Here is a 15,000-nt window from a genome sequence, read left to right as displayed (position 1 = left end):
ACGTGTATAATGAGGCGCTTTAGTCAAGTGCATTTGTATTTCTTTCCTCATGTGCAAGTTTCCGGAGCTCCTTAGGCTTCCCGGGGTAACGGAGGCAGGGTAATAAGTTGCCCTTCAGGAAATGTCTGATAGGAAATTAAGATATTGTTTCTCATCTAAACTTAAGAGCTGCTTGTTTTGCTTGGCACAAAAAGGCGTGAAGCAATCATGCTTGCGCCTGTCAAATTGTTTAAACATTTAAATCTGTCACTAGTTCTCAGCATTCAGATAAACACTCTTTCCTATCTCAATATCTACAGTACATTTTAATAGTTTGTTCAGTTGTATGCTGCAGAATCCTAGTGGTCCTCAAAAGGTCAGCTTGACTTTGTTTTACCGTCTGAGGTCAATGAACGCGTGCCGCGTCCATGGAAATGTTTTTTCAATGTCTCTGTTAATATTTCAGCGATAATACAGCGCAGAAATAGGGTTTGGAGTGTGCTGGCATCAGCAGAATATCCGCTTTCTTTGCGTCTGTTTTTTTAACCTTAGATTTTGGCACAACTCATTTCAAGCACCAAAACAATTGGTCCACATAAGTGTAGGCATGTTTTCAACAAGAGATTTAAAGAATTGCAAAACGGCAAACTTTAACCTTTCAGCTTGAAGATAAGATAAGATAGACTTTATTGATCCCACACTGGGGAAATTCCTGTGCTACAGCAGCTCAAAAGAAAAATGTACACACATCAGAATAACACATTAATTAGACGTAGGAGAAAAAAATATACATGAACTATAGGAAATGGAAAAATAGAATAGAATTACTTCTAATAATAGTCATAAAACAACCATATTTACACAATAAACACTCTTATATAAACAGACATTATATAAACACAGATATACAGATGAGTAAGGTGCGAATGAATAGAGATGATATATTGTATAGTTGGAGGTGACACAGAGTAATAAATAGATAAATGTGCATAGTGCAGATTATTGTCCAGTGATGGCTCATATTGCAGAACCAGCTAGCAGTGCTACATTATGATGTTGTATTAAGGAGTCTGACTGCTGCTGGGATGAAGGCCCTGCGGTAGCGCTCCTTCTTGCCCTGAGGGTGCAGCGGCCTGCTGCTGAAGGAGCTGCTCAGGGAACTCGCAGTCTCATGTAGGGCTAAATTATTACGTTCCTCTAGGACAAATGTGGGCCTCACTTTCCAGAAAACTGAGTTTGTTCCAAACATTTTGATATGAAACACACACAGGTATCAGGTTACATGCAAATACCATTTTTTTTAAAATGTGACATACATCTATGTATGTATATGTGTACGTATATGAGTATATATATAGTATGTATACATGTATGTGTGTATGAATACACATGTTTACGCATGTATATTGTTTATGTTTAAATTCTGATGGGTAGATGTTGTTTTGTAAAACAGGGTAGGCGTAATAAGCCATGGCTTCAGCTCGGTTACCACCCTTGTTTCTAATGAATTTGCTGTACATATATTAAGTTCTATGTTCAGTAACTGAATAAACTTTCATTCATTCATTCATTCATTCATTCATTAAGAAGATGTGTAAAAACTGAGAAAATGCCCTCAAACCTCAGAGGGTTAACACTCAACAAAGACAGAAAAGATGATGACAACTCTTCTCCCCCCCCCCCCCCGTGAAGACCCAGAGTGCTATAAATGTGTATGTGTGCTCGGTGGCACGCACTCGGTGGGACACTCAGTAGGATTCAGCCCTCAGGCTGTCTGCTTTACTTTAGTTGTCTCATAAGGATCTCCTGAGGGGGTGTGTTGTGTTTGTCTCTCTAAAAGTTTGGTCATGAAGAGAGAGACGCAGATGGATACTTGAGACGTGAGATGTGTCGTCATTCCCAGGACCTTTTTGTTTTGTTCTTGCGGTGTCAGATTTTCACGGGAAGGGAGAGATGCAACGCCCTCCGCCTTCGAACAGAAATCCCTTTTAGTTCGCTGTCCTCCCTCTGTCTGCTGGGCCTTCGTGTGTCCACGTCTGGATGGGCTGTCGGAGAGTTACACAAATCATGGATCACGTTACAGAAATACACGTCTTTTATTGCTCATTCATTGCATTAGCTGATGGCTTTTTGAAGGAGTTGCTTTCCACTGTAGCTAAGCCGTAATGGAAACCACACTCTCGTCATCCCGTTGGAATTTTTCTTTGAAATAACATTAACAACCCAGATTTTGTTTGAAAATCTTTTTTCATGTCAAAAATAAAAGCACAGAACAGCGGCGTCATTGCCAGGCACCATGACATGGCAACACGTCTACACAGGGATGATAATAATAATAATAATAATAATAATAATACATTTTATTTGAAGGCGCCTTTCTTGGCACTCAAGGACACAGTACAGGGAGGCATAACACATTTAAAATAAGCAAAAAAATATAAATAATATGAATAAAAATAAAGAATAAATACAAATAAAAGAGGTTACCAATGACATCAAGTGGAATAGGCAGTTTTAAACAGATGTGTTTTGAGTTGCAATTTGAAATGGGGGAATGAATCGATGTTTCTGAGTTGATGTTCAACTCAGTTTTATTTGTAGTGTCAGATCATACAGGTAAAGTAGGTCTAGACCACAATTATAGTAACAGTAACGATAATAGAACTATGTAGTAGTAGCAGGGGGCATCAGGCAGGACCACGGTCCAGGTGCAACCACAATCCAAGAATATCTGTGAGGCGAGAAATCCCAAGGACTATAGGGAAGCTAAATTAGCAACATGCTTTAAAGGTGCTGTAGGTAGGATTGAGAAGATCCAGGAAATGCAGAAACCATTTAACTTTGTGGACTACTTTCTTTCATTATAGAAGCACAGATATCCAGGAAAAATCTGTAAGTCAGCTTCGGAGGCTACATTTACATTTTAGATTTTAAGCAGAATTTTGAGCCAAAAGCGATCTCCGTGCACAGAAGTGTTTTAAGCTCCAGTAGAAGAACTAATCTGTTTAAACTAACACGGCCAAACCAAAATATCTCTTCAAAGCTGTCTGGTACAGACAGACTGTTTGTCCGAGACTCTGTGTGTGTTTTATGTACATTACAGCTGGTTAAATGAAAAATACACTAGACAACTTGCTCATCAAACTACCAAATGTTTTTGTCTTTGAATGTAATAATAGTTGTTTTAGATCACCTTTTGTTCAGACAACAAACAGCCACCCTCTGCTTTGATTGGAGAACACAGCTGCTGTCTGTTTAGGGCCATTTTATCTACCAAACATAAAATCTCTTAAATACACCCACACGCTCCTCGCCTCTGACTAGGCCCATACAAGCCTGTGTAGTCAGCGTGCGGTTTATTAGTCAGCTGGGAGTTTTCTAAACAGAGCTCTTGTGTCTGTCGTCCTTCAATCAGAGAGACGAGAAAACAGTTCCCTCTTGTTAGCGAGATGTCGAGAAGAATAAGAACAAAACAGAATAAGTGGTATTGATGCTCTGAAGCCAAACTAAACCAAATAAAGAGGGAGGGAGGGAGATGAAAATAAGCGGGATAAATAAGGATAACTGCTTTGTTCTGAACCAATTTCACTTTAAAAATACCAACAATTTAACCAAATGTCTCCACACACACAGATAGCTGTGGTTCCTGCCACATAATACATTTTACAGTAAACAAGGTCCTTTAAACTTTGAGTGATGTAAATGAAAGAAGACGCAGTTGAGCTGCTGATTCAGAGATCTTCTGAGTTACAAAATAAATCATTTGCACTGCAAAAGGTGCTTTATAACAGACTTTAACACCATATTCAATGTTCTTGGATAAGATTGTTTGAGATTTATTTTTATTAGCGTAAAGGCAGCTTGTGTAGAGGAACATTTGCCATTTGAGAACCTGTACGGTGGCCCTGAAGTGCAAACCACAACTGCAAATCCCACCACACGACCGCAAATCTCCCAACACAACAGCAAATCACACGACAGCAAATCACACAACACAAAAGCAAATCTCCCAACACGACAGCAAATCACACAACAGCAAATCGCACAACAGCAAATCACTCAACACGACAGCAAATCACACGACAGCAAATCGCACAACACAACAGCAAATCATATGACCGCAAATTACACAACAGCAAATCGCACAACACGACAGCTAAGCTCACGACAGCAAATCACTCAACACAACAGCAAATCGCACAACACGACAGCAAATCACACAACAGCAAATCACACAACAGCAAATCACACAAAAGCAAATCACACAACAGCAAATCGCACAACAGCAAATCACACAATAGCAAATCGCACAACACGACAGCAAAGCTCACGACAGCACATCGCACAACACAACAGCTAAGCTCATGACAGCAAATCACTCAACACAACAGCAAATCGCACAACACGACAGCAAATCACACAACAGCCAATGTTTTATGGGATTTGCAGCCAAAACAATCGCCTCAGTTAATCTCCACCATCATCTCCTCCACATTCCTGCAAATCTGGCTTATCAGTCTTCTACACATGTCATGTATTAGTATTTACCCTATCAGCTCACTACTCAAAAGACACTCAACTTTTAGTGGTTTCTGCTACATACTTGCCCCTATACAAATAAAAATTCAATTAATAGATAAAGTATTTCTTCATCTCTTTGAAGAGATGGCTTAAATGCATCAATAATCATGGTAAAACAATGTGTCGGTATCACAACAGTGCGGCCGTGATCGGCTTTATCTCATCTGACAAACGTGTTGATCGGTCATTGATCACGTTGACCTTACTGATTGATTGATTAACTGTTTAACAGATGTTTATCCTTTGTTTCAGCTCTACGATAAGATCAACACCAAGTCGTCTCCACAGATCAGGAGCCCCCCCAGTGATGCCGTGCAGAGAGCCAAAGAGGTGAACAAAACACACACACACACACACACACGATCTCCCACTAACCATTACACACACATCAGCTTTAACACGAGCATATGTGCACTCCGTTGTTTGTCCTGTTCTTCTCTGTGTGATGCGTGTGGTGATGAGTTTAACACGCTGTGTAGATGACAGATTCTCTAGCCGCTGGCTTTTCTCTTTAAGCTCACACTTGTGTCTGTGTCGGGCTGCATTAATCCCTCCAGCCTCTTGCTCACTAAAGCTCTAACTCGTCACTGCTGCGGAGCATTCTGCTCACCTCTCTGTTCACACAAACAAGCTGCTCTCAGAGGGACGTCGGCTCGGGCCACAACTGGCTGTGTCTCGGGTCGCCTCAGCAAAATTGGAAATACTTAGGGAGAATTTTAAAAGAGATACTTCAGATCTTTCTTTCATTATTTTGTATTGCAGGACAGAAGACAAAACATTACCAGACCTGTGTGTGTGTGTGTGTGTGTGTGTGTGTGTGTGTGTGTGTGTGTGTGTGTGTGTGTGTGTGTGTGTGTGTGTGTGTGTGTGTGTGTGTGTGTGTGTGTGTGTGTGTGTGTGTGTGTGTGTGTGTGTGTGATCAATCTGGGACAAAGTAGGATGGATGGAGGGGTAGGGGTGATGGTGCTGGGCTTGAGGGGAATCACAGAAAATAGATGAATAGAAAAGAGATATATATATATATATATATATATATATATATATATATATATATATATATATATATATACAGTACAGGCCAAAAGTTTGGACACACCTTCTCATTCAATGTGTTTCTTTATTTTCATGACTATTTACATGGTAGATTCTCACTGAAGGCATCAAAACTATGAATGAACACATATGGAATTATGTACTTAACAAAAAAGTGTGAAATAACTGAAAACATGTCTTATATTTTAGATTCTTCAAAGTAGCCACCCTTTGCTTTTTTTATTAATAAGGGAAACAATTCCACTAATTAACCCTGACAAAGCACACCTGTGAAGGTAAAACCATTTCAGGGGACTACCTCATGAAGCTCATTGAGAGAACACCAAGGGTTTGCAGAGTTATCAAAAAAAGCAAAAGGTGGCTACTTTGAAGAATCAGGAGGAAGTCAGGAGGAGTGCCGAAGGATTCTTCAGCTGTGTGTTCAGTGTGGTTGTCTGAGCTACTTCTCCAGAGTCAGTGTCTTTAGCTACAGTAGATGGAGGTCGGCACGCCCCCCAGTTTGGAGAAGCAGGCAGGAGTACCGACACAGAAGCTAATAGGGGTGGGGGAAAAAAAAATGGAAATCGTATGTATTATGATTATTTTCTTCTTTACAAATGAAATAAATGTCAGACTGACTGGCATGTGATGTGCATTCTCCTTAGAAAACTATCAGTTTTTAGAAATGTCTACTGATGTATTGTCTCTAGAAGTGTATTATTAGTGAAAATCGCAGTAGAAATCGAATCGGCACTCATGCATCGCGAAAGAATGGAATCGGGACAAAAGCATATCATCTCCGCCCTAGAAGCTAAGCAACGTCCTGCTGTGGAGGGAGGGGTGGGGGGCGTGGGGACAGCAGCTAAACGCATTTTACACACCTAAACACATCTATATCAGTTTAAGCGGACGCAATATTTATAATATTTCCATTCTACACCTTGTTGTTAGACGGCCCTTTATGACGGGGAACTGAAGCTGTTATCTCTGCTCTCTTCAAAGCCACCAGACTCCTTCGACAAAAACAGACATTTGACCTCGAAGAACACGGGAGTTGCTGCTCCACCGCTGCCTCCATCGGTTAGTTAGTTTGTGTTATTGTGCGACTTTGGTGTTTAAAAGGGTTAGGAACCATCACAACTAACAAACTAACCAATCGAGGCAGCGGTAGACCAGCAATGATAATTAAAGTGCAGTTTTCTTTTCAGTTTCAATAACCTAAAAAAAAAAAAAATCCCTGAGCATCTGGATGTTTACATTAAACGTTGAAAACAGTACATTTCCTTTGCACTCGTGTTGAAACACTGTCCTCCTTCAACCATGCAGAGTATTAGAGCAGCACTAGTCTAATAAACCTCACTCGCATGCGCTCACATTCTGCCCAATCAGACGATGCCTGTCTGATTGGCCAGAGAGTTAACAGCATGGAGCGTACCAGACAAAATATTGCCTACACACTGTATGTTGCTACTATGTTTGAAGTGCAATAACACAGTCTTACGTGATGTGTTTATCATGCAAGTTGACATCGCCACAGTAAAAACAATAAAAATACAAGTGCTGTCAGTTAAACGCGTTATTAACAGCGTTAACGCAAACCCATTTTAATGGCGTCAGTTTTTTTTATCGTGAGATTAACGTTTTTTTTGGCCTAGCAAACTTTGTAGGTTTTCTCACATGCTGTTGCAACAACTAGTAACGTTAGAAAAACTACAACACCACACCGGATCTAGGTAGAGCGGAAACACAACAACACACACTCGTTTGGGCTGGCGAGCCGGCCAAAGAGTAGCAGGCTGACGTTACGTTTTGAGTGGATGGCAAGCGCGAGACGCCAAAATGGTTCCGTTGACGAGACCGATGTGATCTGTGTGTTTTGTCGTCGTGAACTGAGCTATCATCGCAGCACGTCCAGTCTGAAATGCATATCCATGTTGAAAAACCTCATAAAGTGAAATGTTCATGCCATGGGACCTTTTTAAGTAAAGGATCTGAAGACTACTTCCACCACCGTGTACCTCAGATATGTACTTTAAGGCTTGAGTATTTAGTTACGTTTCCCCGCTGATTACATCGACGTCTTTGGAGTAAAACTAGAGCACTTGGAGGAGGCGACACGAACATTTAAACTCCACGGAACAGGAGGACAGACGGTCCAGGCCTTCCTGCTGTTTGGTTTACAGCTCCACTGAAATCATATTGACTCCAAAAAAAAATACTTTTTAAAAAAAAAAGAGCGAGAGAGATTGAACTATTCTATTATTTATGTTGAGCTTCCTCGCAAACTTCCGTGACCTCTCGAGGTTTGTTTGTTCATGATCCAACTCCCGAGACTCAGGCTCATTGTCGGAGCAGCAGCCCTCCGGCCTGTTTAATAAAGATCTCCCGCTTCTGGGTCTGACCTTCCTCATTTTACACACACACACACACACACCAACAGTGTGTTTGCAGACTATTAGTCTGGTTTTTGCTTTCTTCACAGAGAGTTGCATTATGGTCTCCAGGGTCAGACCCCCGGCGATGATGAATTCACAAACACACAGTTAGTTTGGGTTCATGTGTTTACCTCTCAGCGTAACACTCGCTGGAACATGGTGCTTAACAAGGACAGTGAAAGAAGTGTGTGAGGGCAAAATGTGTGTGCGTGTGTGTGTGTGCGGCTACACAAATTGCTGCCGTATTTGCGTTGTGTGCTTTGTTAAGAGGAGCAATTAAAAAGCCCGAGCTGTTAGAGAGTGGGTGAGGGCTGGCGTCTTAAATCCCAGCGCTGTTAAGACGGAGAAAGCCATTTAAGGGGAGCGGAGCTCTGTTTTATGTGGTTTTTGTTCGTGTCAAAGAGACCTGGCTAATTAACACAGCTCTGGTTGCCTGTGACCGAGAAGTCTGCTTATATCATTACGGAGTCTGGTTCGCATTTTCCTACTTAAATTAGTTTTAGATGCATCCAAAGTTCTGGATGGAGCCACAACAGATGCCACATTGCCTGTGTGGGTGTGAAACTATGAAAAAATCTTCTGTCTTTTATTAGTTTTCTGACAGACACGTCAGCATTACAGACACACTATACTCTGCTTTTAACCAGACTTTTTAAAGCATCTCAGAGTAGATAGTAGTTTGTCCTGGCCGGACTAAGGCTACGTTTAGACTGCAGGCAAATCTGATTCGTTTCTCAAACGTCTGCACCGTTATTTGCAAGTGATCAGATCGGATGTATGTGTCCAGACATCACCACCCTACCTGTATATGTTGCTGTAGTAACGACGTAGGCGTCAGTGTAGTCTATATCCACGACCTTCCACTTCCGGGATTGTTCCGGTGCCGCCGGAAATTCCACCGGATGTCCGTCCCCTTCCTCCGTCTCTGTGTTGGGGATCTAACCTCCGGTGGGTTTGTGAGGACTATGTTTAACTGCTCCTCAGATCTCTGCAGGGTAAATCCAGACAGCTAGCTAGACTATCTGTCCAATCTGAGTTTTCTGTTACACGACTAAAACAACTTTTGAACGTACACATGTTCCACCAAAACATGTTCCTTCCCGAGGCTATTTTGCAGAGGCACTGTTGCTCCGTCCGGAGCTTAGCCCCGCCCAAGAATTTGCAGCTCCAGTGTTTATCTCGTAGCGAACTGCTATCACTAGTCACTAGGAGCGTGCCTGTGTTCCCACAGCCCAGTGTTCCCACATTTTTAAGAATTTAGTTTTCACTGAAAATTAGGCCCTATGTTCCCACATTTCTAAGATCTTTTTTTAAATTAGGCCCTATGTTCCCACATTTCATTTTTCATAAATTTGTATCAAATTTTATCACCCTAACCCTAAAACATTTTGTGGGAGGATAGGGCTTACATTGAAGGGAAATGTAGGAACACAAGACCTAATTTTTAAAATGTCCTAGAAATGTGGGAACATAGGGCTGTGGGAACATAGGGCCTAATTTTCAGTTAAAAAAAAAACATTCTTAGAAATGTGGGAACATAGGGCCGACCCCACTAGTTTGATGGGGTTAGGGTTTGAATCATCACACACGCCCATGGGCTTACAGTTTGACCTCAAATGAACTCATCATTTAATCTTGGTTGTTCCTTCATGGACGACCCCTCCCCCCTTCTCCTCCTCCTCCTCTGCTTTACTTCTGTCTCTACTGATTCACCGGCTGACTCCGAAACGCTTTGAACCAATCAGACTGCAGCTTCCAGCGGACTCTTGTGGGTTTATTCCCCCCAGCGCTGAGCGGCGATAAGGTGCTTCAAACTTCACCCAAAGCTTTGTTCCGACTGCACTAATCCCTCACTTCTTTACCTCCAAACTTATCAGCCAGATAAGTTCTGTCAGCTCATCTTTCTCAGGAGTGAGGCTACCTGCTTTGGCTGTAGATACTAATCTCATAAACTCCCAGCGCATTCACATTCACACAGGCCGACTATCATCTCTGAACAGGACGGTCAGCAGCTTGTTTAACCTTCTTCCTGTGTCTTCCTCCACTTAAGAGTTCCTCCCAAGACGAAGCAAGTGGCGCTTTGAAACATCTGGAATATGTAAGCCTTCAACACAGCACCACGGTGCCACGTTCACCATGTTTATATGCAACGAGTAGACCAGGAGGCAGAACTGGAGGGGGTTTTGGACTGAGGGGGAGTGAAGATGTGGATAATATCCATGTTTCTTTATTAAAGGAACACGCCGACTTATTGGGACTTTAACTTATTCACCGTATCCCCCAGAATTAAATAAGTCCATACATAGCCTTCTCATCTCTGTGTGTGTCCTAACTCTGTTAGGTTGTATCATGTGGATGCGCCGACAGATTTGTTGTCATTACTTAGAATTCCTCATGGGGGAGACAGAAACTACGCACTATAGCGTTAATTGTTAGAGTAATCCTCTGTGGATAACCTATCTAACGTAGTCTCACATTGCCAGCTCTATCTCCTCCAGAGCTCTGGAGTAAGGTCTGGCTACACCACAGATGCATTCTGGGATAGGAGAAAAAAATACTCAGGGTTGTTTGCATTTCTTTAAACCAATCACAATGGTCGGTGGTTCTGCTAAATATGAAAAAAAAGAAGGAAGGAACTTGTTTTGGTGGAACATTTGCACCTCACAGAAGAAAACTCCTCATACAATATTAAATGAAGTGAACTGTTGACACAATACAGTAACGTGAGCTATTTAAATGAGCTGATACATGGTTAAACCTCATTGGCTCTTACCAGTGTATCTCCATGTGTACTTGGTCCACAGCAATCCCACCAATCGGTCCCAAAACGTCCCAGTTAGAGATGAAATGCCCTAAACATATTCTTTGTAAATCTTTACAATCATTCACTGAAATACGTCTAGAATCACAATAAATGGAAATAGCAATACAAATCCAAAAAGCATACCGTCTCAGCCCTTCAATTTGTTGTATTTTAGCAGAATATTGAAAGCAGCAGAAATGCAGAACTGAGTGCTCTTTAATATTTGTGTATTTAACACTAGTAATATCGTTATGCCGATATTAAACAACGTTGTCACATATTTTCCTCACATCGTGCAGCCCTAGCACACATCATTTCTGATTAATAGGCATACTTAGAAAGAATGTGCGTCTCACACACACACACACACACACACACACACACACACACACACACACACACACACACACACACGGTCCAATATTAACTGTCCATCAGCCAAATGGCTAGTGAATGTTTACATTTTACCAGCCAATCAATAAATTACCATTGTTTTTGTGGCTGGTGAGTGAAGCAAATCTAGCAGCCACATACATATTTTACCAGAAGACAGACAGAGACACACACACACACACACACACACACACACACACACCCACCCTCAGAGGCCTCAGCTCACCTCTACAATGCCACATTCACCAGTCAGGCGCAACATAACTGCAGTTGACATCCAGTCCTGTCAGAAGGGGGCAGAGCCTTCGCCCCCCCCCATAGTGGTGTCCAGAGTCGGTCTCCCATTGGCTGTGAAGGTGTAGGGGGCGGGGTCAGGGGGGCTGCGAGGTTGTTTGGTCGCTCTGGACGGCCTGTCTGAGGGGCAGCAGGTACAGCAGGGTGCAGAGGTACCAGCGTGTGTGTGTGTGTGTGTGTGTGTGTGTGTGTGTGTGTGTGTGTGTGTGTGTGTGTGTGTGTGTGTGTGTGTGTGTGTGTGTGTGTGTGTGTGTGTGTGTGTGTGTGTGTGTGTGTGTGTGTGTGTGTGTGTGTGTGTGTGTGTGTGTGTGTGTGTGTGTGTGTGTGTGTGTGTGTGCGATTTTGGAAGAACTACTGCGGCTTACAAGCAAACTGTTGTGAAGCTTTTTCCCCCCTCTCTACATCTTCAGGTACTGGAAGAGATCTCCTGCTACCCAGAGAACCACGAAGCTAAGGAACTCAGACGGATACTGACCCAGCCTCATTTCATGGTGAGTCCAAAAAGAAAACACACACACACACACACAAGCACACATGTCCATCATGCCTCTCAGACGGGTTCAGGTCGTGGAGGCCTCTTAACTAAACAGACGTAAGCTAGATGAAGCACGCCTGAATCCCTGTATCTCTGTTGGACAGACTCTGCAGGCCTTTATTATGTCACTTAGCTCTACGTGACGTTAGAAAGAGCTACAAAAAGAGACACAGGTGTGAGTCAGGCTTTTCAGCTTTATTTTCTATGTCGGATTAACTGGTTTGAGTAATTTTTCAAACTTCTGATGTCAGCTTCTTAAATATGAATATGTTCTAGTTTCTTCCCTCCTCTGTGACAGTAAACTGAATATCTCTGTTGAGGACAAAACGAGACATGTGAGGACGTCATCTCGGGCTTTTTGAGAAACACTGATCCACATTTTTCACCATTTTCTGACATTTTAAAGACCAAAAAAACTAATCCATTAAGTCAGAAAGTAATCAACAGCTTAATCAACGATGAAAATGATCATTAGTTGAGTGAAAGTGGTTTCATCTTAACACAAAGAAATAATAATTTGGCAAACAGACATGTTTTGACATTTGAAAGTATCTGTGAAAACACTTAAAACAACATTTAACCCTTGTGTTGTCTTCCCCTTGTTGACCATGCAACTTGTTGTCCTACCCGGTCAAAATCGGGAGTCTTTTTTTCACGATTTTTGTCACTTTTTTTTAAACGTTTTTTCAGTTTTTTTCGACGTTTTCTGCACTTTTTTTTTTTACTACCACCAGAATAAATACCACTCACACCAACTAAGTATCACTATCATTTTGTACTTATTTTGTAAAGTCATGATCAAAAGCCTCATTTATATAAAATTATATATCTATTTCTATAAAAAATGAATTATTTGTTTGAGTTGCATAATCACAGACTGGTTAATGTCAATATATAGTCAGGATACTGTTTTGAAACCATTCAAATCAATTTTTTTCAAATGCTATAAAATGTAATAAAACATCCATCATTGAAGGTAGGGAGCTGATCGTTCATTTTACTTGTGAAGAGCAACGTATGGACCCATCTGTGTTATGTTTGGGCAATCTGGTTGTAAGAAACCCATATTTCTGATGTAGAAACTTTGAAAGCGGGTCAAACCTTGACCCGAGTACGACCGGAACGTTAACAGAAATGTCTGCCGTGTGTTTGAGCTGTCTGAGGACCTGAGCAGCACAAGGGTTAATCCAGTCAAGGGAAAGTCACAGTGGGGCTGTCAGCAGCCTCCGCTGCTAATCCTATCACATTAATGCGTCTGATTTTGCCCTCTGATCAGTGGCCGGCTCCATATCAGACAGACAGACCAAAGGAGCGGGGCCACTCAGGGGGAGGGCAGACATGAATCAGACGCAGACATGAGGAAGAGAAGAGTGCATCAAAATGAAATGATAAGGAGCGAGAAAAGATCAGTAATAAAGACGAATGGGAGGGAGAGAGGGAGGAGGGGAGGTGTGGATGGAGGTCAGTAAGGCGTAGTGTGATGCGATGGGCCGTGTCGGGTCAGAGGCCGGGCTCCCTCGTAGCGCTACGACAGCGTCAACGGACCGGCAAAAGGGTGGAGGGAGGGAGGGAGGGAGGGAGGGAGGAGGCACCGTCCACATTCCAACGAGTTCAAGTGAGAGGTCAAATTTTTTTATTAGGATAAAGCCCTTGAGAGGGGGGTCCTAAACTATATTCAGTTAAATTTCATTTATAGTATCAAATCATAACAAGAGTTATCTCAAGACACTTTACAGATAGAGTAGGTCTAGACCACACTCTGTAATTTACAGAGACCCAACAATTCCAGTAATTATTAGTAATATATAACACAATTATCACACAACAGAGTGACAGGAAAAATAGAAGTACAGTAATCAATACGACAACGTACATACAGATACAAAAATATATATATATATTATTTTATATCTTTTTATATCTTTTATATATTATTTATATCTATTTTCAGCATCACAGACTTCATTTCCTGCATTCAGATACACTTTTATGCACCACTTTACAGTGGAAATACCTTTATTTAGCCTATGCGAAGAAGAAAAACATAGATGACAATTCAAAATATAGCAAAAATATAGTGGAAAGTATGTTGTAGCGTGCCATAGGGCATTTTTAAGTGGATATATGGAAATCCTGGAGCTTTCTTAGTGGGTATCACGTAAACTACACCACTGATCCACTAGTCTTTCGGGTTTTGAGAAATTTGGAACCGGGTCTCGAGACCCATCCCTGGGAATGAACGTTAGATATAAACAATAGGTATGGGGAATGACGGCGTCATTGATAACGGTGACCGTCCATCTTAAAGTGAGAAGACATAACATTCTTAAAACTCTCTGAGTGCAGTCGAGCCATGTTAGAGTTTTGTGTTCAGGGTATTTTCCTATTTTTATTTTTTTCTATTTTTGGCAATACATATTTTTGTTCCTATTTTGCAGAGCCCAAGACGATTGTGATTGGTTTAAAGAAATGCCAGTAAACCAGAGCACGTTTTTTCTCCCATCCTCGAATGCTGAATTGACTAACCGGACCTTCCTCCGCAGCTCCGCGGTGGAGGAAGGTCTGGCAAAGCGAGACTAGTTTTTATGCATCTGTGACTGTCTGTTTTGGCTGCTTCAGATGTTAGCGTGTATGTCTGTTTTCTGGTGTTTTACCATGTGTCATTTCTAAAAGCCTAACCAGGGACAAGGACTGCAAATGAGCCTACATACAATGCAGGTCCCACATAACAATGCATTGGTTGCACTTTAAATGTAACAAAGCCTGTATGTATTGTCCCACGCATTTTTGGCGTGCTGATAAGTGTCTGTGTCCCGTTCATTGTCTCAAAGTGTTGTCATGCACATGCGTCGATTCAGCTGCCGATAAGAATGCCAGCGTTAATCGGCGCTGCTTCTGGCGGCCGATTAACACCTCTGATGTCAACAGACATCTTCTGCTTGTCATTG

At 41.9% G+C, this 15,000-nt stretch overlaps 1 protein-coding gene across 7 annotated transcripts in view; it reads left to right on the top strand.

The window, feature by feature from the left end:
- The window catches only part of caska (calcium/calmodulin-dependent serine protein kinase a), a 199,954-nt gene that overhangs the window by 153,601 nt on the left and 31,353 nt on the right, over nucleotides 1–15,000 (top strand). For 4 of the 7 annotated variants that reach the window (XM_028590367.1, XM_028590365.1, XM_028590364.1 and 1 more), the window contains exons 12-14: nucleotides 4,813–4,890; nucleotides 10,078–10,125; nucleotides 11,928–12,008. In XM_028590367.1, coding sequence (XP_028446168.1) covers nucleotides 4,813–4,890; nucleotides 10,078–10,125; nucleotides 11,928–12,008 — 207 coding nt within the window. The remainder of the gene's footprint in view (nucleotides 1–4,812; nucleotides 4,891–10,077; nucleotides 10,126–11,927; nucleotides 12,009–15,000) is intronic. The other 3 variants (XM_028590370.1, XM_028590368.1, XM_028590366.1) reach the window with 1 other exon arrangement.

Source organism: Perca flavescens, chromosome 11 (genome assembly GCF_004354835.1).
Source record: "Perca flavescens isolate YP-PL-M2 chromosome 11, PFLA_1.0, whole genome shotgun sequence".
Lineage (NCBI taxonomy): Eukaryota > Metazoa > Chordata > Actinopteri > Perciformes > Percidae > Perca > Perca flavescens.
This window is presented reverse-complemented; position numbering and strand designations above follow the sequence as displayed.